At 42.1% G+C, this 25119-nt stretch overlaps 2 protein-coding genes across 3 annotated transcripts in view; one reads left to right on the top strand and one right to left on the bottom strand.

The window, feature by feature from the left end:
• r (carbamoyl-phosphate synthetase 2, aspartate transcarbamylase, and dihydroorotase rudimentary) overlaps nucleotides 1-25119 on the top strand; it is a 394723-nt gene that overhangs the window by 210209 nt on the left and 159395 nt on the right. The gene's annotated exons all lie outside the window — the stretch shown is intronic.
• Nucleotides 1-25119, bottom strand: part of LOC136884702 (uncharacterized) — a 49393-nt gene that overhangs the window by 7605 nt on the left and 16669 nt on the right. Inside the window, exons 2-3 of the mRNA XM_067156982.2 lie at nucleotides 14856-15154; nucleotides 1018-2990 (exon numbers count right to left, since the gene is read on the bottom strand). Coding sequence (XP_067013083.2) covers nucleotides 1018-2990; nucleotides 14856-15154 — 2272 coding nt within the window. The remainder of the gene's footprint in view (nucleotides 1-1017; nucleotides 2991-14855; nucleotides 15155-25119) is intronic.

The raw sequence follows: 25119 nt of genomic DNA, 5'->3' as shown, positions 1-25119 counted from the left end.
GAAAAAGGCCTGTCCAAGAACAGCCTAAAATAGCAGAAGATACTGGAAAAGAAGTTGTGGCAAGAGAGTAGTTTACACAGGAGGCTCATTAGCTGGGGCTCTTCCACTGCAGAACTGACACTTCTAGTACAATATTCACCATTTATGATTGCACTACAACCAGTACCACTACCTACCCTCACAAGCGAAAGGTCTCTGTAGTTACCACACATTACTTATTCTGCTGCTTGAGTGTAAGGAAGCGCCCAACCTTCCTCCGACAACAAAGTGTAATTCTATTGGATGGTTCCTACAACTGAGTTCATTTTGTCCAGTAGATGCAGAGTGCACTACCAAGCGTCTTTGCCCTATAGAGACTCAACTTGAACGTTACAGTCAGTAATAAAGCTTATTATTGTGGCTGGTTCATACATCATCAGTTATGACATGGCATAGTCCTAAGTGCCAATAAATTTTTCTCTCTATCCTTCAGAAATTGATTCCCTAGGTCAGGATCAAAACTGCAAACCTAGTATTGTGAGTCGGACCCATTACCTCGTATCCACTTGAGCGACTTGTTTTAACTGCCAGCACCTCCAGACCAATTGTGCGTAAAGACAAATGAACCACAGACTCCTGAAGCAGTTCCAGCAGGCCTACCTCCAAAACTTCGGACACATCACCCAAAGAATGGGGCACAATGGCAAAACTGAAGGTTGAGGGGAAAATGGATGTCAAGAACTCAGATGAGATGGTTCTACCAGCTGCAGCCTCTACTACGGAAGTTGTTACAGGGGGCAGCCCAAGTGGCAGGCGCAAGAGATGACTGACGAGAGAGAATAGGAGTCTACCACGCCCTGTCAAGGACAATGGAGGATGAGACGATAGGTCTGTTCATTATACACAGAGTAGTCCTAGTTTCCAGCTTGTACTGTGCACTGTTGTAAAGGTGTTTTTATTGTTGTTCGAGTTTATAAAGGGTACCTATCATAGATCCTGTAAAATAGCATTTGGGTTAGGTATTAATAAATAGCTTACCTCCAGGTTAATGGAGTCAGTCGACTTCCGAGGCCCCGATGTTAATTTTTCTGCTGCCTTCTCTGCTTCGATCTGACGCCTGACTTCCTTGGTCCACTTCCTCTTGTGATCATGTACTGCTACACTTTTCCAAGGGTCTTCCCGGTCAGATTCGTCGGACTCTTCTTCTTTCTTTTTTGTCGTTTCTTTACTTCCCTTCATTGCCAACCCAAGAGAGGGGTTCAGTATAGAAACAAAGTCTTCCGTGGTGATGATGTCATAGAGTCTCTTGAAATCCAGGCAAGGATAGAAGTTGTCTTCACCTTCAACGTAGCGCAAGTTCCGAACGGCAACCATAACGTGCATGATTAAGTTCTCTTGGATTCTGTGGAGCTGTTCTTGAACACGACGCAAGTAACTGACTGGGATGCTTTCATAAAGATTTCTTTGAGGAAGGAAGTAGTCTGCCAATTTTTCTTTCTTCAATGATGTATAAACACAATCGAGAAATGCCGAGAGGGTGACTCCAGGTGTATACTCGGGCCAGTCAGCATAGTTACGCTCACACTGCCAGAAAAGTGCTGTGCGTAAATGTGCAGGTGTAAGCCCTAGTTCCGACTTCTGTGCTGGTTCCAAGAAACTCTTGTATAGGGCCATGGTAAAGAGGTAACATCGTAGCTGAGCATGCGTCAGGCAAGACTCGAGGTAAGCTTCGGCTTGAGGAAATGCTAGTTGCCATTCCAGCTGATGCTCGTTGTTCCTTCCCTGAGTAGGCAGATAACCTACAGGAAGAATGTTATAACCAAAACTCTGGATTTTGTTCACCATTGCTTGGGTCGGCCATTGGTACAGCACGTTATGGCGTCTCACAATTGTTCTAGGTCTCCTTATCCACTCAAAGCCCTCCTTTGGCCAAGATCTACAGGCTATAGCTGGCATGATGTTCATCTTAGACTTACATATGAGAGCATCATCTCTCTTGTGGATTACATCGCAGTGGATGGTGGCTCCTTGCATCATGGGACTTTGAGTGCTGTCTTTTGAGAAACCTAGTGGCTCAAATAATCTGTCAATGAAGAGGTCAGCAAAGCTTGCCATGTAGTCTGTGGAATTGAGGTAATAGCGTGTTGTAAAGAGTTTGGATTTGGAGCGGGGTCTGTTGGCGTCGTTTGGAGTTTTGTCGTCTTCATCGCTGTCACTTTCTTCGTGCCGAGGGATATCTCTCATTTTGAAGCACTCGCTGGGGATGTCGGACGATCTCGCTGGCGTCTTCCCCAGTCGGCGGAGGCGGATCGGTCTGGGCGTCCTCAATTCCGTGATCATGCTGTATCCGTAATCTGACTCACTTCCTCGGCTGTTTGGTAGACTGAGATTGAGAGAAGAATTTGACTTGTACCCAGAGCTCTCACTGTTGGCAGGACTTGTTCTAGCTCTGGTGGGACTACTGAGGTTTGGTAACGAGGTCGAGAGAGGTACGAGGAGACGGACAGATGGTGGTATTGGCCTCTGAGCCGGGTGAGGCCTGCGTATTCCACTTAGCTTTCGCTCCGTTTTCGTATAAATAATCCGTGGTTTACTTGCACTTTCTCTGTCTGGGCTGCGAGGGCCGAACACCCGCACTGCTGGCCGTTGTGTCGGTGTTCCTATTTCCGACACAGTATCTATATCTTCATCTACACTTCCACTGCTGCTGACCGATCCGCCCTCCACCCTTCTGTGTAACTGCTCGATGAATTCGGAGGTAGGAAGTGGTAGGGGCGGTCTGTTGAACACCGGTGAAATGACAGTTGAAGTGGATGATCCATCACTATCTAAGTGCAAAGGATGAGTTTCCTCGTCTGTCTGGGAATGTTGACTGTCCCTTCCAAGACTAACACGGTCATTATTATCGGTTTTCGTGGAGTCATCAGAAGAGTCATCAGATTTACTGTCAATAGTGTCATACGTCACTCTACGTTTCGCTGGAAGTGTGTTGGTGTACAGTTTGACGTAACCTGCAACACAAGGAAGAAATATCTGTATGAGTGGTTTGAACAGTGCTACCCATTTATACAGAAAGAATTTCAACTCAAATCATGCACGCTCACTCAGTGGCGGCGATTCCATTTTAGCCACCTGAAACTAGGAATTATAGGAATTATATTTTTTTATACAAACCTTGTTGTCATCTCACCTAATTCCATCCTTTAATTTCTTTAATTACTAAAAAATAGCCTAGCGGAAATTTGAACAAAATGTTATTTGTTGCAGCTAACCCGCAACAAGTAGTGAAGACGTGTAGCATGTGCCACTTTGCTAGATATCGCGCACCTCGGTACACTGTTGTCTTTGAGTTTCCCTATTTCACATCACAGCAAAGAGGCGACTGCAAATTTCCCCCTAATGAGTTATAAACATGGTATTTTAATTGATGCCTATTAAAATGCCTAAAATTGAAGCTGCCTAAAAATATTTCAAAACCTTTTCGAGAGTCTATTTTAGGCAGCTAAAGTAACATTTATGTACCTCAAAATCTGAAGTCTAGTATTCACTATTGCATGTTCCTGTGGTTTTATTTATTATGACTTTGTAGATGGCGAAGTTAGGGCTCTTGGCCCTCTCTTACTCTTAACCACTGTAATGATACATCCTTGGGAGCAGAGTTTGAGTACATAATGTTATATAATAAATAATAACCTACACAAAAATACATTACACTTTTCTAACTCACATTCATCCGATCATCCAGTCATACAAGTTAGTCAGCTGCATTCAGCAGGTGGTCTCGGCAAGGTAGTATTTCTAACACTGATAGGCAGAACTCATCACAACCTAGAGGATCGGTGAACTGGAATAGAGAGGGAGGAACCAGAGCGGGTATTGCTGCTGTGAAAGGAGGACAAATACTTAAGTTGGAATGAAATGTGTAGTGGTCTGTCTTCAGAGAGCAGTCTGTATATCAGTATGTGATACGTTCATTTATCAGGTTTCAGCCATGAAATGCTGTGACATGTGTATCATAAGTCAGACTGTATATAAACCTAAGGCAACAATTAAGCGCTCGCTGAAGTTTTGAAGTCTGCTCTTTTGTTGAGTCTACAAGAATGATGTCACAGTAGTCAAGGACGAGAAACACTAGTGTTTGTTTGAATTTGACTCTCACATTACAAGGCAAAATATTGCTGCTTCTTTTACCTGAATGAAGTATCAAAAATATTTTTTTACAAACATTTATAATATATTCAGATGAATTTAAAGTTTCATTCATTGTCACTTGAGGATTTCTCTCAGTTTGGCTGTATAGAATAACTCTGCCATTCAGTATAACTGGAGTTTTGTATCGTAGTGTGGTCAACAATTTTTGAGAGCCGATAATGATTGCTTGTGTCTTGGAGAGGTTAAGGAGAAGGGAATTTTTCAAGGAGGAAGCATTAAGTCGCTGAAGGTCAGCATTGATGCCTATGATGGTGAACTCTTGTGGAGCTTTTAATTGTACAGACAGCTGTCAGAAGGGATCTGGTATGTCTTCTCATAAGTGAGTGGAAATTGAAATGTTATGATTATTTTCTATTACCATAAACATGAATTAAGCAGGCTACAGGACAGTGAATTCAGTAATCATGTGGACGTGCTATTTTGAACGTGTAGGCTCTTATTCTTGACTTTTTTTCCAATTTATGGAGGGATAATTCTTAAGAAATAAACGGCTATTCTAAAAAAAATGCACATTTTTCTTACAGACTGAGTACCGGTAGGATATTAATAATTTGGAAAAACATTGCCCTAGAATGCGGAAAATGTGGTTGATAAAGTTACATAAAACCAATCTAGTTCAAACTACGGTAGCTTCAAACTATTAGGCAAACATTATGTGAAACATTATTTATAAGTACCGTAAGTCTTAATTTCTCCTTTTCACACATATGTATTTAAAAAATGGTTAAATATGCTATTAAAAACATTTTCACTAGGCCCAAGCCTGGTATATGTTTTTTCCTGTTTTCGGGGACTGTTCTCTTAATTTAATTTAATTCTTCAATAACAACGCAAAATGTGTTCAGTTTTTGTGTGTGCACGATATTTGATGTAGGCTGTGCCAAAGTTTCCCTGAGGCCTTAAGGAGACATTGTCGGACATTTACCGAGAATCAATGTGAAAGAACACACAGACTTTCACATTTCACGGTCCACTTTTACCACTTCAGACGGATTACTTCCCTGTATACACCTTCTCCCTGGCATTTGATTTAAAATGAGCAATACAGTGTTTTTTGTTTTGCGCACTGACGAGAATATCCGTAGGGATCTTCTGTTTCCTAGTGCAGTCGAAGTACCTCATTAACATTCGTTCTTACCGTCTTATCTCGTGTCATAGGAACACAGGCGTGTCATTGTAAGTTAATGCACTACGATCTCCTCGGCGAGCTGAGGAGTGCCCTCATAAGTCACACGCTACTGCGCAGTCGGCAGTGTGGGGTCTTGGTAACAAACGTAAAAGAATGGAGTAGTCATTTTAAGCGGGCTAAAACAAGGCGTGTCGAATTTCTCTGTTAATAACTGTACCTACATACAGTTTTAACATGTAATTTCCTCCCTCTTATACATTCCATGCCTTTTTATCGTGTGAAGAATACTACCGGAGTTTTTCACTATAATTTTTACACAAACTTCCAAATTTCTTCGGATATATTCATGTTTGTTTGTTGTCTCGATATGAAGAGAAACGTCTCGGAACAAACATCCATACCGACAGTCAGAAGAATTAATTAGACGCGTTTAAAATCTCCGATTCGGCTGACCATTCAGCCAAGGATTCGGACAAAACGAAATCATTACGGAGTGTCATTTCTATCAGTTTTGACATGCAAATTTTGTAGTTTCAACCTTGCCGCCTGATGTTTAAGGTCGGGCCGCGCCACTCTCAACATGTCTCAGGTTAGTACGGGAGAATGCAGAAGTGTCCAGTGCTGTTAGGAAGGGTATTTTTGCCAAGGTCGTGGACACTAGGGTACGATTCACCCGCTTGCCGCACACACTCTGTGTAGTTCTATCTAGTGCTGTTACTTTCTTAGTGTGTAGCAAAATACTAAATTACTTTTTAATTGTATAATCGCCAGAAGACCTATCTGTGTCGGTGCGACGTAATTGTATAATCACACAGTACTTCAATACATGTGTAATATTGCTCCTTTGGTGAAAGTTGTATTATATGGTATTGAATCAAAATCTCAAAAACTATTAAGTTGGTAAACTGTGAAACTTTACTTTTCTGTTGAAATTCGCTCAGAGAACTTACCATTTTGTAAGTTTTTTCAATTCTTTAAATCGTCTACCTTCTACTCCGCTATATGCCCGAAACTTTTTGTTGTTTATAAATTTGTGTGTCCCTCGCCCCAACTTCTATTTCCCAATCGCCGCTACTGCATTCACTCTACAACAGCAATTTTCGTTCAAAGGCTCCAATTGAAAAGACAAGATCTCCCGATGGCGTACGAAAATGAATTTCAGAACTGTGCCGTAGTATTACTGTACCGTGCGTGTGAATGCTGTTTCAATCCAAATTATACGACGGATCATCGCACAAGCCGAATAAGTGAAAGCTTCACACGCCTTGAAACAAAAGCCTAGTTGAGGAACCTTTCCCAATTTTGTAAAATTTTGTTCTGCAAGATGTTTCATGTTTGTGGGTTACTGTAGTCACGTCCTAGTTCTTGAACCATGGGCAACGGCTGAGTGGCCTAGTAAGTGGTCCTGAGAGTCGGGATACCAGTTGCTATGGAATGGGAGTGGGCATCTCGGACATATTCTGAGACATGGCCCTGCTTGTGCTCAGGCGGCTAGGACTATACAATTCACCGGTGTCCATAACCCGTTAGAGGAGAGATCCTCACTTGGACTATGTGCAAGTAGGGCAGCATCCTGCTTCATGAATTTACCGAGCTCAGAACACTTTAAGCAAGCCTCGGACCTATGGGAGTAATGGAGTCCCACTCCCATTTGACAGGCGAAGGACTCCTTGGAAACAACTTGGCGAACGAAATGGAATTCGATGGGGAGCTATCAATATTAATGGGGCTTATGAAAGAACGAAGGTAGAATTGGCTGAGTCAGCAAAGAGGATGCATCTGGATGTGCTAGGAGTAAGTGATATTCGGGTAAGGGGAGATAACTAGGAAGAGATAGGAGATTATAAAGTGTACTTGACGGGTGTTAGAAAGGGAAGGGCAGAGTCTGAGGTAGGGCTCTTTATCAGGAATACCATGCACGCAACATAGTTTCTGTTAGGCACGTAAATGAGCGAATGATGTGGGTAGATTTGTCAGTTGGAGGAATTAGGACTAGAATTGTGTCTGTGTATTCACCATGTGAGGGTGCGGATGAGGATGAAGTTGACAAGTTTTATGAAGCATTGAGTGACATCGTGGTCAGGGTCAACAGCAAGGATAGAATAGTGGTAATGGACGATTTCAATGCGAGAGTTGGGAATAGAACTGAAGGATACGAAAGGGTGATTGGTAAATGTGGGGAAGATATGGAAGCTAATGGGAATGGGAAGCGTTTGCTGGACTTCTGTGCTAGTATGGGTTTAGCTGTTACGAATACATTCTTCAAGCATAAGGCTGAGTGGCCGCTACACATGGGAAGCTAGGGGTACCAGATCCATAATAGACTATATCTGAACAGACTTCGAATTCAGGAAATCTGTTAGGAATGTACGAGTTTTTCGCGGATTTTTCGATGATACAGACCACTATCTGATCTGTAGTGCACTAAGTATCACTAGGCCTAGGGTAGAGAAAGTGAAATCCGTCTGCAAACGAATAAGGGTAGAAAATTTCCAGGACGAGGAAATTAGACAGAAGTACATGGATATGATTAGTGAGAAGTTTCGAACAGTAGACAGTAAGCAGGTTCAGGATATAGAAAGCGAATGGGTGGCATACAGGGATGCTGTAGTAGAAACAGCAAGGGAATGCCTAGGAAGGACTGTGTGTAAAGATGGGAAAAAGCTAACATCTTGGTAGAATGATGAAGTGAGAGCAGCTTGTAAACATAAAAAGAAGGCTTATCAGAAATGGCTCCAAACAAGGGCCGAGGCAGACAGGGATTTGTACGTAGATGAAAGAAACAGTGCGAAACAAATAGTTGTTGAATCAAAAAAGAAGTCATGGGAAGATTTTGGTAATAACCTGGAAAGGCTAGGTCAAGCAGCAGCGAAACCTTTCTGGACAGTAATAAAGAATCTTAGAAAGGGAGAGAAAAAAGAAATGAACAGTGTTTTGAGTAATTCAGGTGAACTCATAAAAGATCCCAGGGAATCACTGGACAGGTGGAGGGAATATCTTCTCAATGTAAAAGGAAATCATCCTGGTGGTGTTGCAAACAGCCAAGCTCATGGGGAGGAGGAAAATGATGTTGGTGAAATTATGCTTCAGGAAGTGGAAAGGATGGTAAGAAAACTCCATTGTCATAAGGCAGCAGGAATAGATGAAATTAGACCTGAAATGGTGAAGTATAGTGGGAAGGCAGGTATGAAATGGCTTCATAGAGTAATAAGATTAGCATGGAGTGTGGGTAAGGTACCTTAAGGTTGGGCAAAAGCAGTAATTGCACCTATCTATAAGCAAGGGAACAGGAAGGATTGCAACAACTATCGAGGTATCTCATTGATTAGTATACCAGGCAAAGTATTCACTGGCATCTTGGAAGGGAGGGTGCGATCAGTCGTTGAGAGGAAGTTGGATGAAAACCAGTGTGGTTTCAGACCACAGAGAGGCTGTCAGGAACAGATTTTCAGTATGCGCCAGGTAATTGAAAAATGCTACGAGAGGAATAGGCAGTTGTGTTTATGTTTCGTAGATCTATAGAAAGCATATGACAGGGTACCGAGGGAAAAAATGTTCACCATACTGGGGGATTATGGAATTAAAGGTAGATTATTAGAATCAATCAAAGGCATTTATGTTGGCAATTGGGCTTCAGTGAGAATTGATGGTAGAATGAGTTCTTGGTTCAGGGTACTTACAGGGGTTAGACAAGGCTGCAATATTTCACCTTTGCTGTTCGTAGTTTACATGGATCATCTGCTGAAAGGTATAAAATGGCAGGGAGGGATTCAGTTAGGTGGAAATGTAGTAAGCAGTTTGGCCTATGCTGACGACTTGGTCTTAATGGCAGACTGTGCCGAAAGCCTGCAGTCTAATATCTTGGAACTTGAAATTATTATTATTATTATTATTATTATTATTATTATTATTATTATTATTATTATTATTATTATTTTTTTGCTATTTTGCTTAACGTCACACCGACACAGATATGTCTTATGGCGACGATGGGACAGGAAAGGTCTAGGAAGTGGAAGGAAGCGGGCGTGGCCTTAATTAAGGTACAGCCCCGGCATTTGCCTGGTGTGAAAATGGGAAACCACGGAAAACCATCTTCAGGGCTGCCGACAGTGGGGCTCGAACCCACTATCTCCCGATTACTGGATACTGGCCGCACTTAAGCGACTGCAGCTATCGAGCTCGGTAAACTTGAAAATAGGTGCAATGAGTATGGTATGAAAATTAGCCTCTCGAAGACTAAATTGATGTCAGTAGGTAAGAAATTCAACAGAATTGAATGTCAGATTGGTGATACAAAGCTAGAACAGGTCGATAATTTCAAGTATTTAGGTTGTGTGTTCTCCCAGGATGGTAATATAGTAAGTGAGATTGAATCAAGGTGTAGTAAAACTAATGCAGTGAGCTGTGAACTCGCAGTTGCGATCAGCAGTATTCTGTAAGAAGGAAGTCAGCTCCCAGACGAAACTATCTTTACATCGGTCTGTTTTCAGACCAACTTTGCTGTACGGGAGCGAAAGCTGGGTGGACTCAGGATATCTTATAAGTTAGAAGTAACGGACATGAAAGTAGCGAGAATGATTGCTGGTACAAACAGGTGGGAACAATGACAGGAGGGTACTCGGAATGAGGAGATAAAGGCTAATTTAGGAATGAACTCGATGGATGAAGCTGTACGCATAAACCGGCTTCAGTGGTGGGGTCATGTGAGGCGAATGGAGGAGGATAGGTTACCTTGGAGAATAATGGACTCTGTTATGGAGGGTAAGAGAAGTAGAGGGAGACCAAGACGACGATGGTTAGACTCTGTTTCTAACGATTTAAAGATAAGAGGTATAGAACTAAATGAGGCCACAACACTAGTTGCAAATCGAGGATTGTGGCGACGTTTAGTACATTCTCAGAGGCTTGCAGACTGAACGCTGAAAGGCATAACAGTCTATAATGATAATGTACGTATGTATGTATGTTGTTCTGCAAGTATGTTTGTAAGTATGCCAGGGAGCGTGATTAACCCTTCTCATTAGGGAACCTAACCACGCCTCTAATCCTCTAACTCCCTTCCGAAGGTTTGAAACTTACGTGCTACTGTCAGTCATGAACTCGTGAACTGTACAATTTATAATCTATTAAGAGAATCGGGAACTCAGATAGAAACCTGCAACCCCATTGAGAAGCCGCTGCTAATTAGTGTGCAGTACTGAACAAGTGAAATAACTTACATTACTCGTACGAAGGCTGCTAAATAGAGAAGGGAACTTTTTTTCTTAAGTTACACTGGATGTACCGCTCCTCGTTATAAGCGTAGTGTTTTAGCAGGAGAAGCTACTTTATTGATATGACAGCCCTCATGTGGTATATTCTCCGTAAGTATGCTTGTTTGTTGTATACAAATAAGCGTGATGACAGAGTAGTCCTTCCATGTCACTGGCGCTTGCCGTTGATGCAGAAATATGTTAATTCGTCAATGTAATAATATCTCTGTTGTTATAAATAGGCCTGAATCAGATATAAAAGATTGGAAATGGAATTTTACATTGTTTTTGTTATGTACACTTTTAGATAACATGAATATATCCGAAGAAATTTGGAAGTTTGTGTAAAAATTATAGTGAAAAACTCCGGTAGTATTCTTCACACGATAAAAAGGCATGGAATGTATAAGAGGGAGGAAATTACATGTTAAAACTGTATGTAGGTACAGTTATTAACAGAGAAATTCGACACGCCTTGTTTTAGCCCGCTTAAAATGACTACTCCATTCTTTTACGTTTGTTACCAAGACCCCACACTGCCGACTGCGCAGTAGCGTGTGACTTATGAGGGCACTCCTCAGCTCGCCGAGGAGATCGTAGTGCATTAACTTACAATGACACGCCTGTGTTCCTATGACACGAGATAAGACGGTAAGAACGAATGTTAATGAGGTACTTCGACTGCACTAGGAAACAGAAGATCCCTACGGATATTCTCGTCAGTGCGCAAAACAAAAAACACTGTATTGCTCATTTTAAATCAAATGCCAGGGAGAAGGTGTATACAGGGAAGTAATCCGTCTGAAGTGGTAAAAGTGGACCGTGAAATGTGAAAGTCTGTGTGTTCTTTCACATTGATTCTCGGTAAATGTCCGACAATGTCTCCTTAAGGCCTCAGGGAAACTTTGGCACAGCCTACATCAAATATCGTGCACACACAAAAACTGAACACATTTTGCGTTGTTATTGAAGAATTAAATTAAATTAAGAGAACAGTCCCCGAAAACAGGAAAAAACATCATATACCAGGCTTGGGCCTAGTGAAAATGTTTTTAATAGCATATTTAACCATTTTTTAAATACATATGTGTGAAAAGGAGAAATTAAGACTTACGGTACTTATAAATAATGTTTCACATAATGTTTGCCTAATAGTGTGAAGCTAGTTTGAATTAGATTGGTTTTATGTAACTTTATCAACCACATTTTCCGCATTCTAGGGCAATGTTTTTCCAATTATTAATATCCTACCGGTACTCAGTCTGTAAGAAAAATGTGCATTTTTTTTTCAGAATAGCCGTTTATTTCTTAAGAATTATCCCTCCATAAATTGGAAAAAAGTCAAGAATAAGAGCCTACACGTTCAAAATACCACGTCCACATGTTTACTGAATCCACTGTCCTGTAGCCTGCTTAAGGCTTCGATCACATTGGAGACACGCTTGTGCATGTAATTTGGTGGCGCGCGCGTGCGCAAGCTTGATGTGACCCAACTTCGAAACAAAAATATTTGTTTTGTAGTTGCAAGCGTGCGTGATCTCAGTTGATTTCTGACCATCGAAGCAGTGACAGTGTAGTGTTTCGGAGCTCTTCAGGTGATATACACTTTCGAAAATTAGATTGCCTCCTTATTCTAGGTTTGATTTTGTCCAGTATATAGTAGAAAGTATCTGGTATCATTCTTGAAGTAACCAAAAAACTTATCAGGCTGTCTAAGCAAATCGTTGAATATTCGTGCATACTCTCAATCTTCCTCTCTGTCCAAAAATACTCGTTCACCCACACTTCCCTGATTTCCTGCGCATCCAAAAATAAAAACTTTTAATCACCATTTTCCAAAACAATGTCCTCATCGTCTGAAATCTCCATTTCGACTGACCTGGACATAATAATTAACTTGCACCTGCTTGCATTTAGTGTGAGCACATAGCTGTTCACCCCAGCTTGCGCACGCGCGCGCCACCAAATTACTTGCACAAGCGTGCCTCCAATGTGATCGAAGCCTAATTCATGTTTTTGGTATCAGAAAATAATCATAACAGTTCAATTTCCACTCACTTATGAGAAGACATACCAGATCCCTTCTGACAGCTATCTGTACAATTAAAAGGTCCACAAGGGTTCACCATCCTTGAATAATTTTCCACTTTCCTTTGATATTGCCCATCAATATAACTACTGCAAAAGCTCTCACTTATTCACTGAAAACATTTGGCAATATATTATTACTCCATTACATAAAATACGACAACCACTAACCGACACGATTCAGAATGAAAGCACGCAAGGAACTGTAAACATTAACACGTTCTAACTATGCATTCAAAGCAAAGTGCCCACAACATGGCGATGCACGAATGTGTTCAATATTCCTCATAGCATCAGCGCGCTCTGTGAGCCTAGATAAGTAATATTTAAAGTCTTTGTTTGTTACGAAATATGAACCGATTTCTTGTCCATTCTTGCGATGTCCAAGGGACACTGTCAACAGTCTGATATTTTTGAGTGTCTGTAAGTGTTAACCGTGTTATGTTCCCACATTGGCGTAGCTTGTGGACCGCAGGTTTTACGGCAAGATAACCCTGCCGTAGGGAACACGTTCCCGCTTCTACTGCTACACGGCGGGGCAGGCTTTATCAGGAACATAGCCAAGATGCAGAGGCATCACTCAGGGCATTTACTTCCTAGTGCGGTGCGGACTGTGGGACTCCGACATAACTTCGGTGCTAGGAAGGCTCATTTGACCGATCGCCTCGCATCTGCCACAGAAATGCTGAACTGCGCTTGGGAAGTAGTAGTTCTCAGCTATGAAGTCACGTTTCCGATGGGTTTTTTCCCTTCATTATACTAATTTCTGTAAGCTTGGACGTTACTGTACACCAAGAAAGAACATGAACATATGTATTGAGGGGTATCAGGTCTGTCGATCCTTGTGCTCTATGATCGCTCGAAGCAGCAAGGGTCTTCCCAAAGGTTGAGCGCCATTGTCGGGGTAAATTATGTCAACCAGAGACTCAAACACTGTTCGACGTTGAGAGTTTTCGGAGTTCACAACAGCATCCTGGCACCGTGTGAGGTAAATCAACCCCAGCACTGAATGTTAAAACAACCACTTCCACAAAAGCATCTGCCGCGCATCTCCAAAGGATCCCCAGATGTGATGCTAAATACGTTGCCACCTTTTACAGAAGAGGTCGTTCTAGCATTCACCTCACACGGTGTCAGGATGCTGTTGAGAACTCCGGAAACTCAAAGTCTCAAACATACAGGGTGAAGCGTAATTCGCGCACTCGGGCGTCGCAGCGCAACTCCTCACATGCCAGCAATAAAAAAATGTCTCTTACAAAATTTCGTCTTGGGAGTATATCCGGCAGAAAAACGACGTTGAAGAGTAGCAATCTGGCAACACTGTAACTACATGTAGGGTAATTACCTCTGTCAGCAGAAGTTGATCGTACTGTACAGTTGGTGCAGTGGATAGCGTTTTGGGTTAGCATGCAGGAGGTCGAGTGGTCGATCCTGGGTTGAGGCGTATGTTTTTTATTTCGTAAATGTAGTCCAGGTTGTATGGTATCTGGCATCTTAATCGTCAACAGCGATTGCAGCGGGTCCTATAGAAACCATTTGCACTTACATACTGCGATCCTAGAAATGGACGAACAATCGTTTTCATTGGTAAGCTTTGAAAGGCGCCCTTTCCACGTCGTGGGCGTGAATTTATTCGCACCACTTCATCTACTAGATGTGAAACCTGTTTGTTTCAGCTGTCTATTTCTTATTAGTCTAACCAGGTTTTGTTGTTTCTGCGTTACAAAATGTTGTAAATGTAGGATACATGTGACTTCAGAAACGGTGTCGTACTGTATTACAGTAGGTAATGTCAGATGGAAATTAGCAAATAAAAAATGCGCCTCAACCCAGGATCGAACCATCGACTTCCTGCATGCCAACCAAAAACTCTACCCACTAGACCAATTGTACAGCACGACCTCATTGTGTTGACAGCGGTAGTTACCCTACATATGGTTACAGTGTTGCCAGATTGCTATTCTTCAACGTCCGTTTTCTACCGGATATACTCGCAAGACGAAAATTTGTAAGAGACATTTTTTTATTGCTGGCATGTGAGGAGTCGAGCTGCGACGCCCGAGTGCGCGAATTACGCTTCACCCTGTATATTCGGCTAGATGGCATTACTGTTCCAGCAATACTCAGCTAGTTAACATTCATTACGTCCCTAACGGTATTAAATTATTTTTTCTAGCGGGAAACTCTTTTACCTGGGGATGCAGTCTCCATGCTGAGTGTGTAGGTAATCTCCGAAGTATCATCTCCGTAATGCCCCGAGTCTCTGCCCTGCATGATCTCGACGTTGTCCTGGACCACTATCAGTCTCTGAGGGTGTATCGTCTCCAGCACGTGCTTGTTGTCCCCATGCTGAGGTCTGTACTGAACTCTGCGCGCCACCAACTGATGAAGACGGTCGGGAGTGATGCAGTGCCTCTGTTGTTTCTCCAGCTGCTTGTTGCGGTTCGCTTCCGAATCCGTCTGCGAGGTGCTCCGTAGTGTGTTCACCTCTCTGAAATTGAAATATGATTATTTGTTTATTTCATGGTTGAGAGACATCTGAGGAGCATGCCGGGCGAATGGAGCGTGGTATTGGTTTTGATGATTGCTTTTTTAAAGGATCAGCCCTCCCCCCTCCTCCTCCCCGCCCTCATTATTTGCAAAATGTGTATCACATTTTGCGAATAAAATCATAGTTCCTAATTACCTGGGTGAAACTGCAGGTATAGTGGGTTCGAGCCCCACTGTAGGCAGTCCTTAAGATGGTTTTTCGTGCTGTCCCATGTTCACACCAGGGGTTGTACCTTAATTAAGGCCACGGCCGCTTCCTTCCAATTCCTAGGCATTTCCTATCCCATCGTCGCCATAAGACGCATCTGTGTCGGTGCGACGTAAAGCAAAAAAAAAAAAAAAAAAGAAACTGCAGGTCTTTGCGATCCACTGTTTATTGAGACTGCCTGGGCTCAGTTTTCTCAGATGAGTCTGATGTTCGACCGCGTGTCGTAAACGTGCGAATTATATATTCTGTCGTGAAGGTAACTCCATACGTAAGAAGAAAGCGGCATGCCACGCTTCGTAACTTTACGCTACCGTCTTAACAGTACCCTAACACTCTACTGCTTGAAAGTGGTGATTTTTCTGCTATAGCACTGGTAGCAGTGATATCAGTTGTCTTACGGCACCTAACGAGATATCTTGAAACTAGTGGAAGAAAAATATGTAGGAAAATCTTCAATTATATAAATAAATAAATAAATAAATAAATAAATAAATAAATAAATAAATAAATAAATAAATAAATAAATAACGAAGTAACGAAGGAGCGCGGGACTGCATCAGGAGGACATCTGTAACCGATCGAAACACAGATCAGTGATCAAGTTTAAGGGCTTCCACAACGAGCAAAGCAGAAGAGAGAAGACAGGCGGCCAGAGAAAGAATACAACGCTTTTGGGCTGCAAGAAAGGCCTTACAGTTACTTGACGTGGTCTTTAATAGTGGTTCATCTGGTATTGATATAAAGAAGGAACAATGGGACATAGACTGTAACAGTGGGGAAGACCTAGGAGACGAAATATTAAATACAGAATGGCAATTACGAGCAGGATATTGTCCAGTAGCGTAGCCAGGATCGGCCGATAGAGGGGGTGCGTGTGCTTGTGTGGTACGCGAATGCTGTCTGTCTGTCTGTCTGTCTGTCTGTCTGTCTGTCTGTTATGTCATCAGCCCAGACGTTCAAATAGCACCACCAAAGACTATGCAGTTATAGGGAAATCACAAAACCAACGGCAGCACAAAAATGAGGCGTACTAGGCAAGACGAGGAGTGAGGTAGTTTACCATTGCTTTCCTCTCTGGGCCAGAAAGTGCTATTGCAGCACGACTGACCCTATGAGCAACACCATTCATGACACTCAGATGCACTGTTGTCACATGAGGCTGGGACTTCAGTGGAAGCTACACTTTGCTCTGGCCTGTGCCAAGGGATGGATGCAAAAGTACTGTATCCATGAAGAAATGACAGCAGGCATATAAGAACACTGTTATGTTGATATTCCTGGTACAATACAAAAAAACTATTACATTAAAATACACTGCAAGAACAATATGATGGAGGAGAACGGCGTGTTCATCTTTCGAGGCTTCTTAGAAAATAGCTTGGTTTTACTGTTATATCTCTGTGAATGTTCGACTTTCCATTGTCAGTTTCTGTTTATTTCATTTTATAAAAGTTCCATAGCGGGGGTAAGGCCCTGATATGTGCTGGCAACTGTTGAGGATGAAGGACTCGTGAGCAGCTCAGCATTGTTCGCTTGCGTCAGCTCTTGTCAAACTAGTGATTGATCACATCGATGAAACTCTGTGACTGTACAAGATAATACGATATCATGTTCATTCTCAGTGGTGGGGGTAGTGACATTGTAGACCATCACATTTTGTTTGCTTCCAGCCTCTTTCTTCGTTATCCTCCTGGCACAACCACCACCAGCAGCGAAATAGTTTCTGTGGCGACTGAGCAATATTTCCACCTCAACTTGGCAATTAGAACCTAAATTCTACGGTGAAAATATATCAGACATAAAACATTGAAAAATGGATTCTTTCATTCATTGACATGAGCACTTTTTACATAGAACTAATATTTGCGGAGATATTTGGATGTTTTTGAGAAATGTAATAATCCCGGATACATTAAACTACAAAGTTTTTTTGTTTCTTTTCCTGTCCTACCTTCCGCGAACTCTTTCGCTTCGATTCGCCGTACTGCCAGAGATTAAGAATGGCAGCAGGGCTGGGATGTGGTTACCTCCTCTAAAGAACGGCGAGGACACCATGGCTAAGTGGTTATCATGTTGGGTTTGACCCCTCCCTGCAGATGAAACAAAAGCAGTAGAAAATTTCACATTTAAATAATAAAAAAAAAGAGAAAGAGAACAACAGTATTGCTGGTTTGTACGTGTCACGAACTGTTTTGGTTGTTTGTCGAAGTCAGAGTTCTCTTACGTGACAACACGGAACTCCAGTATCTGAGAAACGCGAAACCTCCAGCATGAACTCAGAAGACCAGTGACCGATGACTGGTTTTTACTAAACGCAAGGGTGCGGAAGAAGCTTTTCTGACTTCACATGTTTTACTAACTGGCATATCAAGTGTTTTATATGACCAATTCTTTGGCCAGTGTTAGAGGTTCCTCTCAAAAGCTGTATAGGCTGTTGGTGTTTACTACGTTTTGGGAAGGTTAACACTTGACATGATTTGCTGGCACGACGGAGCACCTCCTCCTTGCTGACGTGTTCTGTGGTACATCAAAGGCTGCTCTGTCGACACCAGAACACTTTCACGACACGCCACCGCTCACAGTATGTTAAACACACTTCTTGCAGCTGATTCTGGTTTTGATTTCTATATCTGAATGCCGTTCTTGTGTTAGTGAGCATGCTAGCTGCTGGTGTCTGCGCAATGTTCATTTTAAGGCCAAACTCCTTGCGAACTTCGTTTATCCTCTTCAAAAGAAATTGAAGGCATCTAAAAAGTTTACTAAAAGCAGCACTGTCCAATTCGTCCGTCCGTTCTAATTTGCTTCCTTTTTGTTTTATTCTCTCCGGAATTACCTGGCGGTGAACCAGGTCTCCGAGTTCAGCCAACTTTGAGTAATCATTAAATGATCTCTCCAGTAATTGCAGGCAATACAGTCTGTACTTAGCTGGTTGCTAAGCGACTAACACTTTAATTATTTCCCATAAATGTGAATTTCATCCTTGGTAATCATGCAGCCGTGTTTGATTACTACCAGTCAAGCCAGAGAGCATACACTTCCCCTACGCATGGAAGAATACTATTCCCTGCTAGATACTCTCTGATTCTCTACAGCCAACTTCCAGATATATTTGACAGATGGCAGAGCGTTCCTAACAACTTACATGCTGCGGAGAGAAGAAAACTACATACAAACAGACTCCATCATAACATCTGGGAACACCTTAACCTACACTAGAAAGAGTGAACTCCGTGCTTCTTAAAAAGTTCTCTGCGTGCCAAATTAGCGCTCCTTCGGGACTAACCTATGAGCTCACAAAACCACCGTTCTATACAGAACTGCGATTACAAATACCATTACCTTCTATGATACAATACCAAGCTTTACATCAAGAACTGCAGAATTAAAAAAGTGTATATATGTATATAATTTTACCAAACAGACGGCATGATGACGTCAGAATGGATGAATTTTGACTACGAACTGCAGCATACCATAACGCGATTCTTATTAAATGTTCATAAAACCATTGAAAAGGGCAGGCAAAACAATATGGCTGCGACAGACGAGTTATCTGACTTCCTAGGGCAGCGCGGGTCCACTACTTATTATCATCATCGTTCTCCTCCTTCAGCTTAACATTTTCGCCAGTTGTGCATATAATAGAGAAATAGTCTCTACCCACTGGTTTCCGTATTCCTATCGCTTGTCTAAGAAATGCGATCCACAAGTCGCCACTGAGGCCATTACTTGCATATGAAGTTTGCTCGGAGTCATTATGGAATTCCAAGAGAGTTCTCTCGAGAGAAGATGATGGCTTTGAGTGACAGTTATGAAAAACTGTCTTCTTGACAGTTGAATGCTGTTTTCTGTGCTGGGGAATGCGATAAGCGGACAATGAGTTGTGTAACTCGCTTTATCTCCTGTCATTCCTTCGCCACGATGTTGTCTACATACCTTCCAGGTTATTACAGTTAGCGACCACTGGTCAGCTTGTAGGATACCCTAGAATAAAACTTTTCTAAAACGACACTTTTTTACTGATAAGGATTCACTGGAGAGTGTGATTATCTCCAACGGATTTGCCCTTTAATGAGTCAGGCGTCCGCTCTAGAGGCAGCACCCCCACAAGGCAATCACATTCTTGATGCTGTTCTATCGTTGACCTCATTCGCTTGGCTGATCCACGTATCTTTGGAGCACTGCGTGCAATTTTCCAACCAGGACGACACAGAGATCCAATAGTTGCCTTCGAAATCCTGCAGATGTGTTCAAATCATTGTGCGGCTGACTCGAACGTGTCTTTCTAATCTGTGAATTCCGCCAACGCTCTAAAAGCGAGTAAACATCGCATTTGAAATACGTCCAGTTTACGCATGTCTGCAGAACAATTGAAATAATAGCATCTTTACAAACCCTCCGTTGGTTTTCAGGCTGATGCTTTCTCTTTTCTCCAAGCACCAATTTAAGTTGCTGAATGTTGCCAATCCGGGCAGTGATGAACTCGAGAGAAAACGAGATACTGTATTTGAAAACATCAAAATTTAAAGTCAGCTGTACTTTACTCTATCTGTACGCATGCACTAGGTCTTGTTTGCAATTATTATCGGGCTCAGTCAACTTGGCTTAACGGGAGTGAAAGCTGGGTTAAATCAGGATTCCTTATTTCATAAAACAGACGTGAAATTAGCGAAAATGATCGCTAGTGCAAACCGATGGGAACGATGGCAGGAGGGTACTCGGAAAGAGACAAAGGTAAGTTAGAAATGTACTGAGCGGTACGTATAAACAGGCTTCGGTGGTGGGTTTATGTTACCTAGGAGAATACTGGACTCTTGTCATAGAAGGTAAGAGGGGTACAGGGAGACCGAGACGACGATAGTTTCTAATGATTTAAAAATAAGAGACATAGAACTAAACTAGACCACAGAACTAGTTACAAATAAAGGATTATGGCGACGTTTAGTAAATTCAGAGGCTTGCGGACTGAACGCTGAAAGGCATAGCAATCTATAAAGTACGGTAAAGTAAACTCGTGTCCTCATCCCGAGGTGATGCAGCTCTTTTCAGGCACCGGAGGTGAGCTGCATATACCATTTCAACCCCATACCAGCCTTCCTGCCATTCTTAAATTTCTGGCAGTATCGGGAGCCAAACCCGGGCCCCCGAGGACGGCAGCTCCGTTACTCTACGGAGGCGGACGTAGCAATCTTTTCCTTGTTGGGGAGGATGTGATTAATAAACACATTTCAAATGCGTAGGGGTCCATTTAAATACAATATACCGGGGGTGGAGAATGAAATATAAAAATCCACAGCCTGTTTCCATTTTCAACCGGGTCAGGAATTGAATGAATGAAGCCCCATCTAGCGGCGAGGATAGGGACTGTGCCTGTCGCACTTCTCTGGGGCAATGATGAATGGCTTTTCTTCTTCTTCTACTTCTTCTTCTTCTGCTTCTTCGTATTCTTAATCTGTTTACCCTCCAGGGTTGGCTTTTTCCTCGGACTCAGCGAGGGATCCCACCTCTACCGCCTTAAGGGCAGTGTCCTGGAGCTTCAGACTCTGGGTCGGAGGATACAACTGGGGAGAATGACCAGTAACTCGCCCAGGCGGCCTCACCTGCTATGATGAACAGGGGCCTTGTGGGGGATGGGAAGATTGGAAGGGATAGACAACGAAGAAGGAAGGAAGCGGCCGTGGCCTTAAGTTAGGTACCATCCCTGCATTTGCATTTGGGAATCGAACCCATCTCTACTCATTTGACCTCCCGAGGCTGAGTGGACCCCGTTCCAGCCCTCGTACCACTTTTCAAATTTCGTGGCAGAGTCGGGAATCGAACCCGGGCCTCTGGGGGTGGCAGCTAATCACACTAACCACTACACCACAGAGGCGGTGAATGACTTACAGATGAAATTAAATGATATTGGAGAGTGTTGCTGGACTGAAAGATGACAAGGAAAACCGCAGTACCCGGACAAAAACCTGTCCCGCCTCCTCTCTGTCCAACACGAATCTCACATGGAGTGACTGGGATTTCAACCACGGAACCCAGCGGCGAGAGGCAGGAGCGCTGCTGCCTGAGTCACGGAGGCTCTAATGGGGTGAATAATAATAATAATAATAATAATAATAATAATAATAATAATAATAATAATAATAATCTAAACGGGTGTTTTTGCAAATGGATGTTTTTATTATTTTATTATCTTTTTGTATGTATTTATAATGAGTACAAGCGCTTACGGGTATATTCCCCTTATATCCCCATTCCCCCCTTACTTTCGTTACTCTGTATGTAGTACGGACCTCTGTCGCTGTTTCCCCAATTTGTGCACCTTTCTGTTGTATGCTATGAGCGGACACATTCGTCCCCTTGCCGTACAAGGTTCCGGGCGGTGGTAGGTGTTCTCATCGGAGACATTTGACAAAGTGGCAGGCCAGCTGTCTTTCAAATAAGCCGAGAACGAATAAGGGTCACTGGGGCTGATATTTCAAATTCCCGTAAATATTAAGGCATCTTCTTAATATTTTCATGGCTCAAAGTATGTGGTAGTATGAATAACTGTATCATATTTCAACAGTGTGACTTTACTACGTAGTTTCATGGATGTTAATTGTTTTCCAATATTTATATGCAAATTATTCAAATATTCTAATTGTCAAGTGTGCCAAACCGATCCACAGAGCACAATAGAGACTACCTTATTCTTATAAATGATACTCAGCATCGTTTTTGAGATTTACTATGGAGATAAACTTTTCCACATTGAAGTTTATTTTACCGAGCTCGATAGCTGCAGTCACTTAAGTGCGGCCAGTGTCGGTATTCGGGAGATAGTGGGTTTGAACCCCACTGTTGGCAGCCCTGAAGATGATTATCCGTGGTTTCCCATTTTTACAACAGGCAAATGCTGGGGCTGTACCTTAATTAAGGCCACGGACGCTTCCTTCCCACTCCTAGCCATTTCCTTTCCCATCGTCGCCATAAGACCTATCTGTGTCGGTGCGACGTAAAGCAACTTGTACAAAAAAAAGTTTATTTTTCGTAAAATTTTTGAAATTTGAAGCTTTGAGATTTTTTTACAGGCAAAGCAGAACGGAAATTCTATGTTTATGGATCACTAATGAACATGCATGTGAATTTACAAGATAAAAGCATCTGATCTGTAGCACGTAGTACAGTACATATTATACGTGAGACCGGGCGAGTTGGCCGTGCGCGTAGAGGCGCGCGGCTGTGAGCTTGCATCCGGGAGATAGTAGGTTCGAATCCCACTATCGGCAGCCCTGAAAATGGTTTTCCGTGGTTTCCCATTTTCACACCAGGCAAATGCTGGGGCTGTACCTTAATTAAGGCCACGGCCGCTTCCTTCCAACTCCTAGGCCTTTCCTATCTCATCGTCGCCATAAGACCTATCGGTGTCGGCGCGACGTAAAGACCTTAGCAAAAAAAAAGAAGTAATAATATACGTGAGAACATGTAAAACTGAGAAAGTGGTATTTTTTCCAAAATCATGCATATTTTTTAATATTGACACTTTCTTTTTCCTATTGCATTTCGGCCTTTGCCAGTGGGAAGAGACTGAATGCATTTTCTAATCGCTAAGTAATACACTCACAGAAAGCAATACAAATTGCAAGCAAATTCACAAGCACAATAAATTACAAAAGCAAAGGAAGATACAACTCTTTGTCAAATATTTGCTTGTAAACAGAAGTAACCATGCGGCACAGTAATCTGTAGTCATCACAAATATTACAGAAATAAAATTAGTTCATCTACTGGTATTCATAGGCAATTAAAGTGACTCGTGAAATAAAAAAATAGGATTTAAATCGAAAATGTTCTTATGTCAATCGTCAACGATTATCTAATCATTGATTAAAAATGCGTCCAAGTACTGTTTATACTGTATATTAATAAGCATACTTAAATATTTTTTAACATTTCTCTTAGTTGAATTATCTTTAATATTGTAAAAAAAAAAAAAAACTAACGGCACTCATGTATTAGTTATGATTACAATAATTGAATATTCTCTCCCCACTTGGTCATCTGTGATCATTCCTTCATTGATACTTATAAATCGACGGGTCTACAAAGTAGCCGGTACATACGTTGCAGCGAGCTACGTTAATTTTTCTAAGAAATAAAATAGAGAAACTTGCATTTTGACATAGGTCTGCCTTCGTATTTATAGTTCTGATCGGATTATAAATGTGTTGGAACTAGATTCTTGTATATTGGCACAATATTTCCTGTGTACTGGGAATGTATTGCGGTAATGATTTAATCAATATGCTATGAGGTATCAAATGATATAAACATAGAAATAAAGGAACATCTGAAAATATGGCCTGTGCATGAAACGTTTTTGGATTAAGACACCAGTAGAGAGAAAACCATTACACAGTTCAGCAATAAAGAAATTTCTTACAGAAAATAAATAAATAAATAAATAAATAAATAAATAAATAAATAAATAAATAAGAAGCCAATCAGCACCGGTCGTCCGTTGGAATGTCATCACGAATATCCTTGATGATTGGTGTCAATACGTCAAGATACGTTGAAATCTGTGACGTGAGTAAGCTCTTAATACCTGGTTAATTGTTGTGGTATTAAAAAGTAAATACTCGTGGGAATATCGAGATATACAGCAGATTTAATTTTAATCCCTGGCGTATTAGTTCCGTTATCTCTTCTGACCAGTGTTTGACCCTTCTTTTTGGGAATCTTGATAAGTCTGGCAAATGTGCTGGGACTGTAAGGACCGCTTGAAGATCTCTGTTTTCATAGCTTTGGTTTTAACTTCTGTAATGTATATACATGTGCTGTTTATCTCGAAGATCTTGAGACTCAAGACACGTGTTTATAGTGCTACCGGATTTTGCGATAACATTCGCTTTCTTACTCTGCACAGTCCATCAAATTACACTTTACAAGATTTCTTGAAGATTAAAGCCTAACAGAAATATACTATTTGACAGTACTTTGCATTTTCGTGGAGTATCCAATAACGTATATACCCGTACACACAAATAAATAGGCCAGTCAGTACCCGGCCACTCGTGGGAAATGTTGTACAGTTATGACTATTTCGTGCGGGGGCTAGTCTAGTTCGTTTACAACCCCCTGCGGGTGGGGGACGCACATGTAGAATACATCCGCGGTATCCCCTGCCTGTCGTAAGAGGCGACTAACAGGGGCCCAAGGGGCTCTCAACTTGGGAGTGTGGATTGGCAACCACGGGGCCCTTAGCTGAGTCTTGGCGATGCTTCCACTTACTTGTGCCAGGCTCCTCACTGTCGTCTATCCTATCCGACCTCCCATGGTCAACTCTTACTCTTTTCCGACCCCGACGGTATTAGAGCATTCGAGGCCTAGGGAGTCTTTCATTTTCACGCCCTTAGCGGCCCTTGCCTTTCTTCGTCCGTTACTTCATCTTTCGAAGTGACGGATCCCTTCTTTCTTCTTCTTTACTCTCTCTCTTTACCCCCTGTGGATGGGGGACGCAGACGAATAATACAGCCACGGTATCCCCTGCCTGTCGTGAGAGGCGACTAAAAGGGGCAACCAAGGGATGATTGAATTAGAACCATGAAACTACTTTTGATTCTTACCATCACGCGGGGAACACCATAGGTTGCCTATACTTGCGAGTAGTACCACTATATTACGTACGAAATAGGTTTGTGATTAGTAGCAGCAAGAGG

Source organism: Anabrus simplex, chromosome 13, assembly GCF_040414725.1.
Source record: "Anabrus simplex isolate iqAnaSimp1 chromosome 13, ASM4041472v1, whole genome shotgun sequence".
Classification (NCBI taxonomy): Eukaryota; Metazoa; Arthropoda; class Insecta; order Orthoptera; family Tettigoniidae; genus Anabrus; species Anabrus simplex.
Note: the sequence above shows the minus strand (reverse complement) of the source record. Positions and strands in the feature narration are given on the sequence as shown.